A 15,046-nucleotide genomic window follows, 5' to 3' on the forward strand; every position below is an offset into this window, starting at 1 on the left:
TATGGTCCCCACAAGCTTACTCTCATAATCTATTTTCCCCTTCTTAATCAATTCCTTGGTCTGCCTTTGCTGACTTCTAAGCTGTACCCAATTCTTGGGTCTATTGGTTTTCATCTTGCAAATTTATTTGCATTTTTAAACTTTTTTTTATTCATTCCTGGGTCATGGGTGTCACTGGCTGGGTCCAGCATTTATTGCATATCTCTAGTTCCCCCTTGAGAAGGTGGGGTGAGCAGCTTCCTTGAAGCTCTGCAGTCCAAATGCTGTATGTAAATCCACAATGCACTGAAGGAGAGAATTCTACAATTTTAACCCAGTGACTGTTAAGGAACGAGAAGAAAAATATATAGTTCCAAATCAGATGAGATTGGTTTGGAGGGGAACTTGAAGGTGGTGGTGTTCCAATGTATCTACTGCCCTTGTCGTTCTAGATGGAAGTGGATGTGCATTTGAAAGGTGATGACTGAGGATCTTTGGTGAATTTCTACAGTGCCTATTATAGATAGTACACACTGCTGCTACTGAATGTCAGTGATGGAGGGAGAGAAAGCCAATCAAGTGGCTGCTTTGTCCTAGATGGTGTCAAGCTTCTTGAGTGTTGTTGGAGTTGCACCTATCTAGGCAAGTGGAGAGTATACATCTCACTCCTGACTTATCCTTAAAAATGATGAACAGGCATTGGGGAGTCAGAAGGTGAGTTTCTCACCGCAATATTCCTTGCCTCTGACCTGCTTGTGTAGCCACTGTGCTTTTGTGGCAAGTGGTTGTCAATGGTAACCCCAAGATGTTGACAGTGGAGGATTCAGTGATACTCCATTGAATTTCAAGGGGCAGTGTTAGATTGTTTCTTATTCGAGATCGTCTTTGCTTGGTATTTGTGTGGTGTGAATGATATTTGCCACTTGTCAGCTCAAGCCTGGATATTGTATTGTGCAGATCTTGTTGCATTTCAATATGGTCTGCTTTAGTATTTGAGGAATTGCGAATGGTGCTGAACATTGTGCAATCATCAGTGAACATCCCCATTTCTGACGTTATGATGGAGGGAACGTCAGTGATAAAGCAGTTGAAGGTGGATGAGCTGAGGACATTAGGGGAGCTTCCCTCATAAGTCATGATTTTTCCACTATTCTCTTTGCACTCTTGTACCAGACAGGAATAAACAATTTTTATTGCTCATCCATTTGCTCTTTGAATGTTTGCCATTGTTTATCCACTGTTATTCCTTACAGTAACATTTCCCAATCCATCATAACCAACTCACAACTCATACCATCATAGTTTTCCTTATTAATATTCAGAACCGTTGTCTCAGAATCAACTACATCACTCTCTTCATTCCATCTTATTATACTTATTTTTATTTAAACTGATTTCCTCCTTTTGATCTATCAATTTTGTTACGTATAAATACTGGCCTGAAGGTTTGACGGTTGATCTCAAAATTTAGAGTTGGAAGCATACTTGTGCCCATGCATCTGTATCTGGTTAGTGTTATCTCTTAGATAGACTCGTATAATGCTCGGGACATGGCTTCTTTCATTCTGCGTGAATGGGGAGGAGAAAGGTGCCTGGCTGCTGATACCTTACAGTATGGAAGCTATTTAAGACAGGATGTCAAGGGTGTTAAAAATAGGAGGACTTGGGCTGTGGAGAGTTTTGTTCAGCCTTGTCCTCCTCATTGGAACATCTAAGCAAACGTTTGTGTGAGCCTCAGAGCAATGATGACTTTCCTCGTTTTCCTCGTTTGAGTTGTGGCAGTGGTTGGGGTGACCAGGGCATTGCTTCCTGGTTCCATGTGATTTGGATCAGAGGCAAGGGATCAGGATGTGGGACTGGTGTCTCACATTCCTCTGGGGATATGTGAAACTGATTGTTGCTTTGGGGGCCATATGCCTTCATCTGGTTCCATCCAGCGTTCCCAGATTCCACTAAGATCTTGCAAACCGACGGTCTTGGAGTCTGGAGAATTTGGGGGACAGGAATGTGTCTGGTTAGAAAACCCAGAACATTACCTTTTTTTCCTACCTCATACTCTATTGGGCTTTCTCTGCTCTCAAAGTAGGCCTTCCTTTTCTGCCCTTAATTTAATAGTGGCTGCCATCTACGTGGCCTATATATTCTCTGGCTGTGTTTTTATGACCTGCTCATGGCTGAGGGCTGTGATTTCAGGCTCGGACAGATCTCGTCCTAACAGTAGTTTGATTTCTTTTGTGGGGCATCTGGCAGAATATGCTACCATATTCTATGCCAGTATCACAACAGAGGGTAACATAATATTTCAAGTGGAAATTTTTTTTTGGATGGTCTATAATCTTTTAGGGTACGTTCATTCTCTCCAATATCCCATTTGATTGAAGGTGGTATGCAATGTGGAATTTTTGGCTTATTCCAGAGGTTCATGACATTTTGTATTATTTGGGTTGTGAAATGGGGCGTCTGATCTGACTCTATGCTACGCAGGAGCCCCCATCTACTTAATATCTGTTGCAGTGGATTATTTGCTGTGACGTTTTGTCTGGATTGGTCAGGTTGGGAATGCTTCAACTGATTTACTAAATGTATCATCTATCTATGACCAGGATAAACTTCTATTCCCCCTTGCAAGAAGGTGAAGGTCATCATAATAAATCTGTAAATTCATCCAAGTATCGGGTGTGCCTTAACTCTCCCCTGTGCACCCACCTGTCTCAGTTGTTTTGCGCACAGATGATACAAGTTTTAACATAATGGTTTATATCTTTACCCATTTTTGACCACCAACACAGTTGCTTAATTTTTTTCTGTAGTTGCTTCTGTTCCCTGATGGTCCTGGACATCATGGCATTGTTAACTTATCTTGTTGCATTCCCATTTAGCACTATGTATTGTCCCTCCTTAAGGACAGGTCCATCCTTTAACTGTAATTTGTCCTTCTGCCTATCATAGGAGGGAGCATGTGTTCCTTTTAGTATTTATTTTAATTCCCTGTCATTGGTCTGTGCTTGCACAAGATCCTTGATTTTGGCCTGACTGACAATGGCAGCATAAACCTGTTCCAGGATGGAGTGGGGCAGGGGTGGGATTTTCCATGATTCTCCTTCTTGGCTGCTTGCCCATATCATTTGTCTTTATGCTTCTAGTTGATGATGTTCTATGGTGGGCACTAATTTTAAACAATTCTGTACTCGTGGCCTTGGGCAACCTGAAAGATGTATTACAGCAGGGATGCAGGCAGTAACGGTTTTACGTCTGCCAAGACAAATCCTCTAGCTTCCCAAAGTGGCAGGAAGTCTGTCAGTCTGTTACTGCGTTAATGTATGCCTGTGGTGGGATAACTAAGCACTTATTTTGCTAGATAGTTTTAAATCTAGCTCCACGAGCAGAGTCGAGAGTGTGGTTCTGGAAAATCACAGCAGGTTAGGCAGCATCTGAGGAGTAGGGACATCAACATTTCGGGCAAGAGCCTTTCATCAGGAATGAAGCTTGTGAGCCGGTGGGGGGGAGCTGGAGAGATAATGGGAGGGCGGTGGATCTGGGGGGAAGGTAGCTGAGAGTGCGGTAGGTAGATGGTGGTGGGGGTGATGGTGATAAGTCGGAAGGGAGAGTGGAGCTCCACTGGTAGTCTATTTTGTTGGTTTTCCAAGTAAATCCCACACCCTGTTCTTCTAATCCTATCATCCACCGTAGAGGATCTATGTACAAAAACACTTATTGTGCCTTCTCTGGGAGTGTCTTCCATGTGTCCTCCCTGCTTTTGTTGCCACTATTTGGCACTCATGGGACTCTCTACCATAGTTCAAGGTCTCTGCTAAGAATGTGGGCAGTTTTGTTTGTTTGACTTTAATGATATGGCCTCAAACTTTCAGGGTCCACTTTGCTTTGTGGGGATATGTTCTGTGGGATATGGTGAGGGACTGAGTCTAATGATATTGGCAGTACTGTACTGCCTAGAAAACTGCCAGAAAGTGTCTCTTACACACACTGAGAAATCCTGTTCCACTGGGGATAGGAGCTGTGGGGCCATTAGCCCAAGTGTTTTGTGGTGTTCTTGGAGAAGTACACTTGACAGTGTTTTGTCTGTAATGGCAACTTCTAGTGCAAAGAAGGGTTCCTGGCCCAACAGCTGTAATGTTGGAGCCTTCACCAGAGACAGCCATTGTGTGCTGCTCTGCCCAACTCCATGGGGCATTTCTTTTAGGAATTCTGAGGCTTTGGTGACAAAAGTGCAAATGTGGTTCCTACAGTATCCCACCAATCCTCGAAAGGAATGTCGCAAACTCACATCTTTGGATAATTGGGCTATCATTTACATTTGCTTGCTTTTAAATTCTTGTTTGCTGTGGGTCACTGTAGATTGTAGGCACTGTATGTGACTTAGGTCTTTATGATCTGTGCCTTTTTGGGATTGACTTTTAATCTGACTGTTGAAGGGAGGGTCACTAATCCATCTTGCAATCTGAAATGTTTCTCCCAGGTAACTGTCTGTAGGAGGAGATTGTTTACATTTTGAATCAGGCTTCTGCTCATGAAAAATCTTCTAACCCTTTGGCCAATCTTCAGTGGAAAATGGATGGGAAGTTTTGAAATCCTTGGGACAGGCAGATCTCTGTGTGCAATTGGCCTTGGAATGTAAAGGCAAATTTGTCTTTATACTGCTGGTTTAAAGGGGTGGACTAAAATCCATTACTTATGCTATGAAGGTGTGGAGGTGTACTGTACCTTTCAGCACTTAAAAATGTGTTGCTGGAAAAGGTGAGGGAGGAGGTGTGGGCGCAGGTTTTGCAATTCCTACGGTGGCAGGGGAAGGTGCCAGGATGGGAGGGTGGGTTGTAGGGGGGCGTGGACCTGACCAGGTAGTCACAGAGGGAACGGCCTTTGCTACGCCCACACCTCCTCCCTCACCTCCATTCAAGGTCCTAAAGGAGCCTTCCACATCCATCAAGGTTTTACCTGCACATCCACCAATTGCTCCCGATGCGGTCTCCTCTACATTGGGGAGACTGGACGCCTCCTAGCAGACCGCTTTAGGGAACATCTCCGGGACACCCGCACCAACCAACCACACCTCCCTGTGGCCCAACATTTCAACTCCCCCTCTCACTCTGCCAAGGACATGGAGGTCCTGGGCCTCCTTCACCGCCGCTCCCTCACCACCAGACGCCTGGAGGAAGAACGCCTCATCTTCCGCCTCGGAACACTTCAACCCCAGGGCACCAATGTGGACTTCAACAGTTTCCTCATTTCCCCTTCCCCACCTCACCCTAGTTCCAAACTTCCAGCTCAGCACTGTCCCCATGACTTGTCCTACCTGCCTATCTTCTTTTGCGCCTATCCACTCCACCCTTCCCCCCCTGACCTATCACCTTCATCCCCTCCCCCACTTACCTATTGTACTCGATGCTACTTTCTCCCCACCTCCACCCCCACCCTCTTCTCACTTATCTCTCCACCCTTCAGGCTCTCTGCCTGTATTCCTGATGAAGGGCTTTTGCCCGAAACGTCGATTTTTATTGCTCCTCGGATGCTGCCTGAACTACTGTGCTCTTCCAGCACCACTAATCCAGATATAACAATTTGTCAAGTCAAATGACAAATTGCATTTATGCTGGGTGATGGCACACTATCCTAAATTAATTACTTACAGTATGGAACATGCCCTTCAACCCAATAAGTCACACCAACCTCTGGAGAGTAACTTACCCAGGCCCATTCCTCTACATTTACCCTGAACACTATGGGCAATTTAGCATGGCTAATTCACCTGACCTGCACTTCCTTGTACTGTGGAAGGAAACGGGAGCACCCGTAGGAAACCCACGCAAACTCCACCCAGACAGTTGCCCGTGGCAGGAATTGAACCTGGGTCCCTGGCGCTGTGAGGCAGCAGTGCTAACCATTGAGCCACCGTGCCACCCCCTCTAATTGATCTGTCTCAGATCCTTCCTGTAAATGTCCAATTAGAATTAGATTTTATTGTCATGCATATCAAGTACAGGGATACAGGAGTACAGTGAAGAGTGTATGATGTTGCCATTCCCAGCGCCATCTTAGGTACAAAGGTACCTATGTACAAAATTTTAGGTACAAAGTAAAAAGATTTGGAAATACAGTCAATTCTGATCTAACACGATAGTTTCATTCTCATTTAGTCTTGTGTTTTAAGAAAATCACCTAATAACCCTGCCATTTAAACTAATGGTACGGAATCATGTTATAGCCAATACAGGTAAGAAATGTTCACATTCTACAAATAATGGTCTAAATTCTTCAATCGTGTTAAAGCCAATTCGCTTTGAAGAAACATTTGTTATAGCATAACCGAATGTAAAGCTAACAATTCAACAATAGTCTTTCTTAATATAATTTAGGAAAATAAAGAAATGTTAAAAGTTCAATATGACAGTCCCTTCATAAGTACATGGCCATGCTGGACTTGCACTCCCCACAAGGGATCAATCTCCTCTGTGGTGGGCTTGATCTCCTCTGCGCTCAACAATGCCGCAGATGCCAGAAGACCTCAGACTCAATCTCCCCCGTACTCTGTCACTGTCCTTCACATGGTGCTCAATGTACTTGGGGATGTGCTCACTTTCTTGCCCTCCTCCTGCCTGCGTCCTGGACAGTGGGAGAATGTGTCCTCAGGGGATAGGGAGAGTGTGCCCAGGGGTTGGAGTCAGTGCGTCCCTGGGGGTGTGAAGTATGTGTCCTGGAGGGGCAGGAAGATTATGTCCTGGGTGGTGGGTCAAAGTGTCCCCAGGGGATGGGAAATGTGTCCCCACAGGAGGTGAGTAGAGTGTACCTTTGGGGTTGGGGAGTATGTCCCCAGGAGGTGGACATAGTATGCCCTGGAGGGTGGGGACAATATGTCCCCAGAGGTTGGAGACAGTGTGCTCTGGGGGTGGGGCGAGTGTGTCCCCGGAGCTGGGACAGTGTACCAGGGGGTGGGGAGAGTGTCCCCAGGGGGTGGGGAGAGTGTGTCCCCGGCGCTGGGACAGTGTACCAGGGGGTGGGGAGAGTGTGTCCCCCGGGGGTGGGGAGAGTGTCCCCAGGGGGTGGGGAGAGTGTGTCCCCGGCGCTGGGACAGTGTACCAGGGGGTGGGGAGAGTGTCCCCAGGGGGTGGGGAGAGTGTGTCCCCCGGGGGTGGGGAGAGTGTCCCCAGGGGGTGGGGAGAGTGTGTCCCCCGGGGGGGTGGGGAGAGTGTCACGAAACGGTTGCTCACCCCCGGGGTTGTCGCTGATTGGCTGGTGTCGAGCAGGACATCAGGCTTCGTCGTCATGGCACCGCCCGCGCGTCGAGAGGTAAGCGGACTCGAAGGGAGCAACCTTTACCGGGGGGCGGGGTTTAGGCGAAGCCTGCGGCATGGAGGGCGGGGCCGAATGTGGAGGCGGGGCCATGACGAGGGGCGGATCTAGTATGGGCGGGGTGGAATCTGTGGGCGGAGCCTAGTGTATGTGGGCGGGTCGTTGGGCGGGACCCGGCCGTAACTGGCACCGGGACCGCCTTCTTGTAGCGAACCTCAGAGATCTCTTGTTTTAACCGGACGGGAATTCCAGAGCGCGGAGCCCCGCGGGTGGTGTCTCACCGGACCCCGGCGGCTGAGGTGATGGATCGCAGGCGGGGGGAGGCTTCGGGCTCGACTCCCTCTGGCCCTGGGCCTGGGCTCGGGCTCGCACCGACCGGCAGCTGCCCCCAGCAGGAGCTGGACGACGCCGAGCTGGCCCTGGCGGGGATTAACATGCTGCTTAACAACGGCTTCAGGGAATCGGACCAGCTCTTCAAAAAATACCGGTGAGTGAGTCTGGAGAGGCTCGGCATCACTCGGGGAGACTCGTGATCCATTCGGGATCACTCGGGTATCTTCGGCAGTTTTCGGCTCTCTCCCCCCCACCCCCCCCCCCCCCCCCCCCTCAGAGGGGGTGAGGGATGTCTTGAATGTGGAGAGAGGATGTCCCCTCTTCTGGGTGAATCTAGAAACAGGGATCACCGTTCAAACCATAATTCAGAACACCCTTCCTCAAAAGGCGGTGGAAGCAGAGTCTTTCTTTAAAAAAAGTGAAAGTCACTCTAGTCCTAGAGAGATCTAACCTACTCTCTCTCTCCATTTGGAGATGACTTAGAGTCATAGAGATGGAAACAGGCCCTTTGGTCCAACCCGTCCATGCTGATCTGATATCCTAACCCAATCTAGTCCCACCTGCCAGCACTTGGCTCAAAACCCTCCAAACCCTTCCTATCCATGTACCCATCCAGATGCCTTCTGGTGGTGAATTTAACCTGAGGGTTCCTGTGCCTTGGGCGATGTTGAGAAAGTTGAGGTCTTCGTGAAGACCTCAGCTGTTGGACGAAATGGCCACCAGCTGTAGCTGTCCAGGCAAATGGGCTGACAGCTTCGCGGCTCCGGTGGATGCAGGGTTAACAACAGTAGACAAGAGGGAGTAATCAGTTCAACCATGATCTTATTCAATGGCCGAGCGATTTCTACTGACATATCTTCCCTGATGCCGTCTTTTCCTTAAGTCTGATTTTCCACCCCTCATTCCCCATGTAATGATGCAGTGCAGAAGGAGGCTACTTAGTCTAAGTGCTGACTCTTTGAAAGAGATCTGCAATTAGTCCCACCATCTGAATATCCTTCTCCCAACACCAGCCATCATTCTTTGCCCATAGCTCTGCACATCTGTCCCCTTCAGGTAATTATCCAAGAATTAGGAGAGGGAGTAGATCATTAAGCCATAGAGTCACAGAGATGTACAACACGAAAACAGACCCTTCAGTCCAACTCGTCCATGCAGACCAGATATTCCAACCTATTCTAGACCCACTTGCCAGAATCTGGCCTATATCCCTCTAAAGCCTTCCTATTCCTATATTCATCTACATACATTTTAGATATTGCAATTGTACTAACCTCCACCACCTCCTCTGGTAGCTCATTCCATAGATGTACCACATCTGTGTGAAAAAGTTACCCCTTAGGTCTCTTTTATATCTTTCCCCTCTCGCCCTAAACCTATGCCCTCTAGTTCTGGACTCCCCCCACCCCAGGGGAAAAAACTTTGTCTATTTATCCTATCCATGCCCCTCATGATTTTATAAACCTCTGTAATGTCACCCCTCAGCCTCTGACACTCCAGGGACAACAGCCCCAGCCTATTCAACCTCTCCCTGTAGATCAAATCCTCCAACTCTGGCAACATTCGTGTAAATCTTGTCTGAACCCTTTCAAGTTTCACAACATCTTTCCAATAGGAAGGAGACCAGAGTTGCACGCAATATTCCAACAGTGGCTTAACCAATGTCCTGTACAGCCGCAACATGACCTCCCAACTCCTGTACTCAATACTTTGACCAATAAAAGAAAGCATACCAAACGCCTCCTTTACTATCCTATCGACCTGCGACTCTACTTTCAAGGAGGTATGATCCTGCACTCCAAGGTCTCTTTGTTCAGTAACACTCCCTAGAACCTTATCATTAAGTGTATAAGTCCTGCTAAGATTTGCTTTCCCAAAATGCAGCACCTCACATTTATCTAAATGAAACTCCATCTGCCACTTCCAAGCCCATTGGCCCATCTGATCAAGATCCCATTGTAATCTAAGGTAACCCTCTTCGCTGTCCACTACACCTTCAATTTTGGTGTCATGTGCAAGCTTACTAACAATATCTCTTATGCTTACACCCAAACTATTTTTATAAATGACGAAAAGTAGTGGACCCAGCACCAATCCTTGTGGCACTCCACTGGTCACAGGCATCCAGTCTGAAAAACAATCCTCCACCACCACCCTCTGTCTTCTACTTTGAGCCAGTTCCGGATCCAAATGGCTAGTTCTCCCTGTATTCCATGAGATCTAACCTTGCTCACCAGTCTCCCATGGGAAACCTTGTTGAATGACTTACTGAAGTCAATATAAATCATGTCTACTGCTCTGACCTCATCAATCCTCTTTGTTCTTCCAAAAACTCAATCAAGTTTGTGAGACATGATTTCCCACGCACAAAGCCATGTTGACTAATCCTAATCAGGATTAGTGATGCTGGAAGGGCTGATGAAGGGCTTTTGCCCGAAACGTCGATTTCGAAACTACTTGGATGCTGCCTGAACTGCTGTGCTCTTCCAGCACCACTAATCCAGAATCTGGTTTCCAGCATCTGCAGTCATTGTTTTTACCTCGTTGATTTTAATCCTAATCAGTCCTTGTCTTTCCGAATACATGTACATCCTGTCCCTCAGGATTCCCTCCAACAACTTGCCTACCACCGACTTCAGGCTGTCCGGTCTATAGTTCTCTGGCTTGCCCTTACCACCTTTTTTCAATAGTGGTACCATGTTAGCCAACCTCCAGTCTTTCGGCACCTCACCTATGACTATCGATGATACAAATATCTCAGCAAGGGACCCAGCGATTACTTCCCTCATTTCCCACAGAGTTCTAGGATACAGATGATCAGGTCCTGGGGACTTATCCACTTTTATGCGTTTCAAGACACTCAGCATTTCCTCCTCTGTGAGCCTATTCTGACTGACATTGCTATCATGGCTGATCTTGAACTCTTCTCTCCCACTGGCTTCTTTCAGTCCTTTGATTGCCTTAAATATATTCCACAGTGGAATGTTTGCATCCTCAGGGGTGGAGAATTCCAAAGATTTGAACTGATTGAGTGGACCTGTTTCTCTACCTCTCAGTCCTAAATGATTCGACCCTTAGCCTGAGAGCATATCCATAGTTCTAGATTATCCAGCTAGGGAAACAGTCCCTTTAAAATCCCTAATATGTTTTCATGACATCATCCATCATTTTTCAAAACTCCAGAGAATATTGGCCAAATTCAATCAGACTCTTGTCACATTACAACCCATATGTCCTAGGGGACAGTGTAGTGAGCCTTTGCTGTACTGCTGTAATGTAATTATCCTTGTTTAAATACAGAGACTAAAAATGTACATACTACTCCATGTGGTCTTATCAAACTTTGAGCAATTGTAATAAGACCTTCAGATTATATAGACATATGAATTAGAAACAGGTATAGGCCACTTGTTCTGTTGCATTCTGCTGTTTATTAAGATTATCATCGTCTTAAATGGGGTGGCCCTCTGGTTTGAGAAAACATCCTTTCCCCAGCCACCCTGTCAAGCCCCTTCAGGACCTTGTATGTTTTAATCAAGTCACTCTTTAACTCTTCAAAAACTCCAGTGGATACAAACCCAACCTGTTCACCACTTGCTCATAGGACAACCCATACTCCTTCTGTTAGTTTAGTAAACTTTCTGTTTTCAACACACTTGCATTTTCCCTTTCTCCTCTCTGTGCTTCTAAGTGACTAATGTTTCATTCTGCTACTCTCCTTTTAATATACTACTAAAGCCTGATGATCTTTTCATATTCTTGATTAATTCATATTCCTTTTGTTTTCCCGTTATATGCACTTTGCTAGTTTCCATGAGACCATAAGATGTAGGAACAGAATTAGCCATTTGGCCCAATCAGTCTGCTCCACAATTCGATCATAGTTGATACCTTTCTCAGCCCTGTTCTCCTGCCTCCTTCCAGTAAGCCTTGATCCATTTACCAGTCAAGAACCTATCTATCTGTATCACAAGTACACTCAATGACTTGGCCTCCACAGCCCTCTGCAGCAATATGTTCCACAGATTAATTACTCTCTGGCTGAGATGTCCGCTGTATCCATGCCTCCCAAAATTCTGTGAATCTGGTCCCCCTCATCCTGCTAAACTCCATGAAGTGCAGACCCTGAATCCTGAATTACTCTTCATACGACAAGCCCTTCACCCTGTGATCATTCTTGTAAACCTCCTCTGGGTCTCCTCCAATGCCAGCACATTCATCCTTAGATATAGGGCCCAAGAATGCTCAATATTCCAAATGCAGTCTATCAGAGCCTTCTGCAGCCTCAGTAGTACATCATTGTTCTTGAATTCTAGCCCTCTGGGATGAATGCTAACATTGCATTTGATTTCCTAACAACCAGCTAAACTTTCATGTTAACCTTTAACCAAATCCTAAACTAGGAGTCCTAAGTTCCCCATTTTGAAAATTGTCTATGCCTCTATTCTTCCTACCAATGTGCATAACCTCTCACTTTCCCATATTGAATTCCATCTGCCACTTCTTTGCCCAACTTCCCTGTTCCTAGCTGTCCCTCCACCTATCTTTGTTCCATCTGCAAACATAGCAATAATGCCCTCAGTCTCTTTGTTTAGAGCGTTGATCTATCATGTGAATAGTTGTGGTCCCAACCCTGACCACTGTGGAGCTCCACTCGTCACTGGCTGCCATCTTGCAAAAGACTCCTTTGTCCCCACTCACTGCCTTCTGCCAGTCAGCCTATCCTCCATCCATGCCAGTATCTTGCCCCTAACACCATGGGTTCTTATTTTATTTCGCAGCCTCCTGTTCAGCACTTGGTCAGAGAGTGCATCTAGGTAAAAACAATGACTGCAGATGCTGGAAGCCAGATTTTGGATTGGTGGTGCTGGAAGAGCACAGCAGTTCAGGCAGCATCCGTGCTGCTCCTTAGATGCTGCCTGAACTGCTGTGCTCTTCCAGTACCACCAATCCAGAGAGTGCATCTGATTCTAATTTCTCAAACATGTATTTGGATTTCCAAAACAAAATCTCATCCACTAGCTCTCCTTTGTCTATCTTGCTTTTTACTTCCTCAAAGAATTGTAATAGATTTGCCTGGCGTGACCTGCCCTTGATAAAATTGTGCTGACTCCACTCTGTTTTACAATGCACTTTCAGGGACTCTGCAATCTCATTCTTAATAATGAGCTCTAAACTCATACAAATTACCAACTGGCTTTTTCTTTCCTGTCTTTTGCCTCCTTCCATCTTTAAACAGGGATATTACATTAGTCATTTTCCAGTCTTATGGAAGTTTCCACGACTTCAGTGATTCTTGAAAGATCACCTCCAATGCCTCTATAATCCCCTCAACTACTTCCTTCAGTACTGTGGGGTGTAGTCCACCTGGTCTGGATAATTTATCCACCTTTAGATATTGCAATTTCCCAGCATCTTCTCCCTAGCAATGATCACTACACCCTCCTCTGTTCCTGACATTTTTGAAGTTCTGGTATGCTGCTGGTATCATAGAGTCATAGAGCCATACAGCATGGAAACAGACCCTTCGGTCCAACTCGTCTATGCCGACCAGATATCCTAACCTAATCTAGTACCATTTGACAGCACTTGGCCGATATTCCTCTGAGCCTTCCTATTCATATACCCATCCAATGAAATATTGTAATTGAACCAACGTCCGCCACTTCCTCTGGCAGCTCATTACATATACGCACCACTCTCTGCATGAACAAGTTGTCCCTTTTTAAATTTCTCCCCTCTCACCCTAAACCCATGCCCTCTAGTTCTGGACTACCCCACCTGGGGAAATGACCTTGTCTGTTTACCCTCTCCATGCCCCTCGTGATTTTACAAACCTCTAAGGTCACCTCTCAGCATCTGACGCTCCAGGGAAAACATCTCCTGCCTATACAGCCTTTCCCTAAAGTTGAAATCCTCCGATCCTGACAACATCCTTCTGAATCTTTTTTTGTATTCGCTCAAGTTTCACAACGTCCTTCCGATAGCAGAGAGACCAGAATTGCACACAATATTCCAAAAGTGGCCCTTACTCTTCCACTGTGAAGACTGATGCGAAGTACCAGTTCAGTACCTCCACAATTTCTTTGTCCCCCCATTACTTCTCTAGCCTAATTTTTCAGTTGTCCAATGTCCACTGCTGCATCTCTCAAACCTTTTAGATATCTTAAAAAACACTCCTGCAAATTTCTTTTATCAGCTAGCTTACTTACATTTTTCAACACCTCCAGCCTTATTCCTTTTTTTTGGTTATCCTCTGCTGGTTTTTAAAAGCTTCCCAATCCTCTGGCTTCCCACTAATCTCCATCATATTGATTTTGTTTTGCTTTTAGATTTTTAAATCAATCTGTTCAGTGATGTTATTGTACACCTCTGGAGTAGGTGGGTCTTGAACCCACACCTCCAGGCTCAAAGGTAGGGGCACTATCTCTGCACCACTATCCTTAGCTTTCCTCATCAGCTATGGTTGCCTCATCCTCCCCTTAATATGTTTCTTCCTCCTTGGAGAGAATTTCTGCTAAACCTCCTGAATTACCCCCTCAAAATCCCTTGCCATTGCTGTTCCACTGTCTTCCCTGCTAGACTACCCTTCCAATCAACTCTGGCCAGCCTCTCCCTCGTGTCTTTGTAGTTACTGTTACTCAAAATTATAATACTATTACATCTGATTCTAACTTCTTCCTCAAACTCTCAAGCATCTTATAATAGTCAGTGCCATCTCTGGGTTCCTTAACATTACACTCCCTAATCAAGTCTGCCTCATCGCTCATCACTAAATCCAGAATGGTCTGGTTCCCTAATGGGCTGTACTACAAACTGCTCCAAATATACATCTCATAGACATTCCATGAATTCCTTTTTTTGGGATTGACAACCAACCTGATTTTTCCCAGTCCACCTCATATTGAAGTCCCCAATGATTATTGTAATTGTGTCTTTCTTTCAAGTCTTTGCTATCCCCTGATTTGTTTTCTTCCCACATCCTGACTGCTGCTAGGAGGCCTGTGCACAACTCCCATCAGGGTCTTTTATCCCTTTGTAATTCCTCAACTCTACCCACACAGATTTCACACCTTCTGACTCTGTCACTTTTCACTATTGATTCCATTTCATGTCTTACTAACAAGGCACCTCTGCCCATCTAGGCGAAAGCGAGGACTGCAGATGCTGGAGCTTAGAGTCAAGAGTGTGGTGTTGGAAAAGCACAGCAGGTCAGGCAGCATCCAAGGAGCAGGAGAATCAACGTTTTGGGCAAAAGCCCTTCATCAAGAATGAGGCTGGGAGCCTCGGGGGTGGAGAGATAAATGGGAGAGGGGTGGGGCGACAGGGAAAATAGCTGAGAGTGGAGTAGGTGGATGGAGATGGGGGTAAAGGTGATAGGTCAGAGGGGAGCGTAGAGTGGATAGGTGGGGTGGAAGGTGGAGCAGGT

At 46.1% G+C, this 15,046-nt stretch overlaps 1 protein-coding gene across 3 annotated transcripts in view; it reads left to right on the forward strand.

The window, feature by feature from the left end:
- The first annotated feature begins 7,447 nt into the window (after window positions 1–7,447).
- The window catches only part of ttc39c (tetratricopeptide repeat domain 39C), a 110,704-nt gene continuing 103,105 nt past the window's right edge, over window positions 7,448–15,046 (forward strand). For 2 of the 3 annotated variants that reach the window (XR_011960612.1, XM_072569680.1), the window contains exon 1: window positions 7,448–7,771. Coding sequence is in view for 1 of the 3 variants with exons in the window: in XM_072569680.1 (XP_072425781.1) it covers window positions 7,587–7,771 (185 nt within the window). In the remaining 2 variants the exon portion in view is untranslated. The remainder of the gene's footprint in view (window positions 7,772–15,046) is intronic. The other variant, XM_072569682.1, reaches the window with a different exon arrangement.

Source organism: Chiloscyllium punctatum, chromosome 5 (assembly GCF_047496795.1).
Source record: "Chiloscyllium punctatum isolate Juve2018m chromosome 5, sChiPun1.3, whole genome shotgun sequence".
In the NCBI taxonomy this organism is placed as follows: domain Eukaryota; kingdom Metazoa; phylum Chordata; class Chondrichthyes; order Orectolobiformes; family Hemiscylliidae; genus Chiloscyllium; species Chiloscyllium punctatum.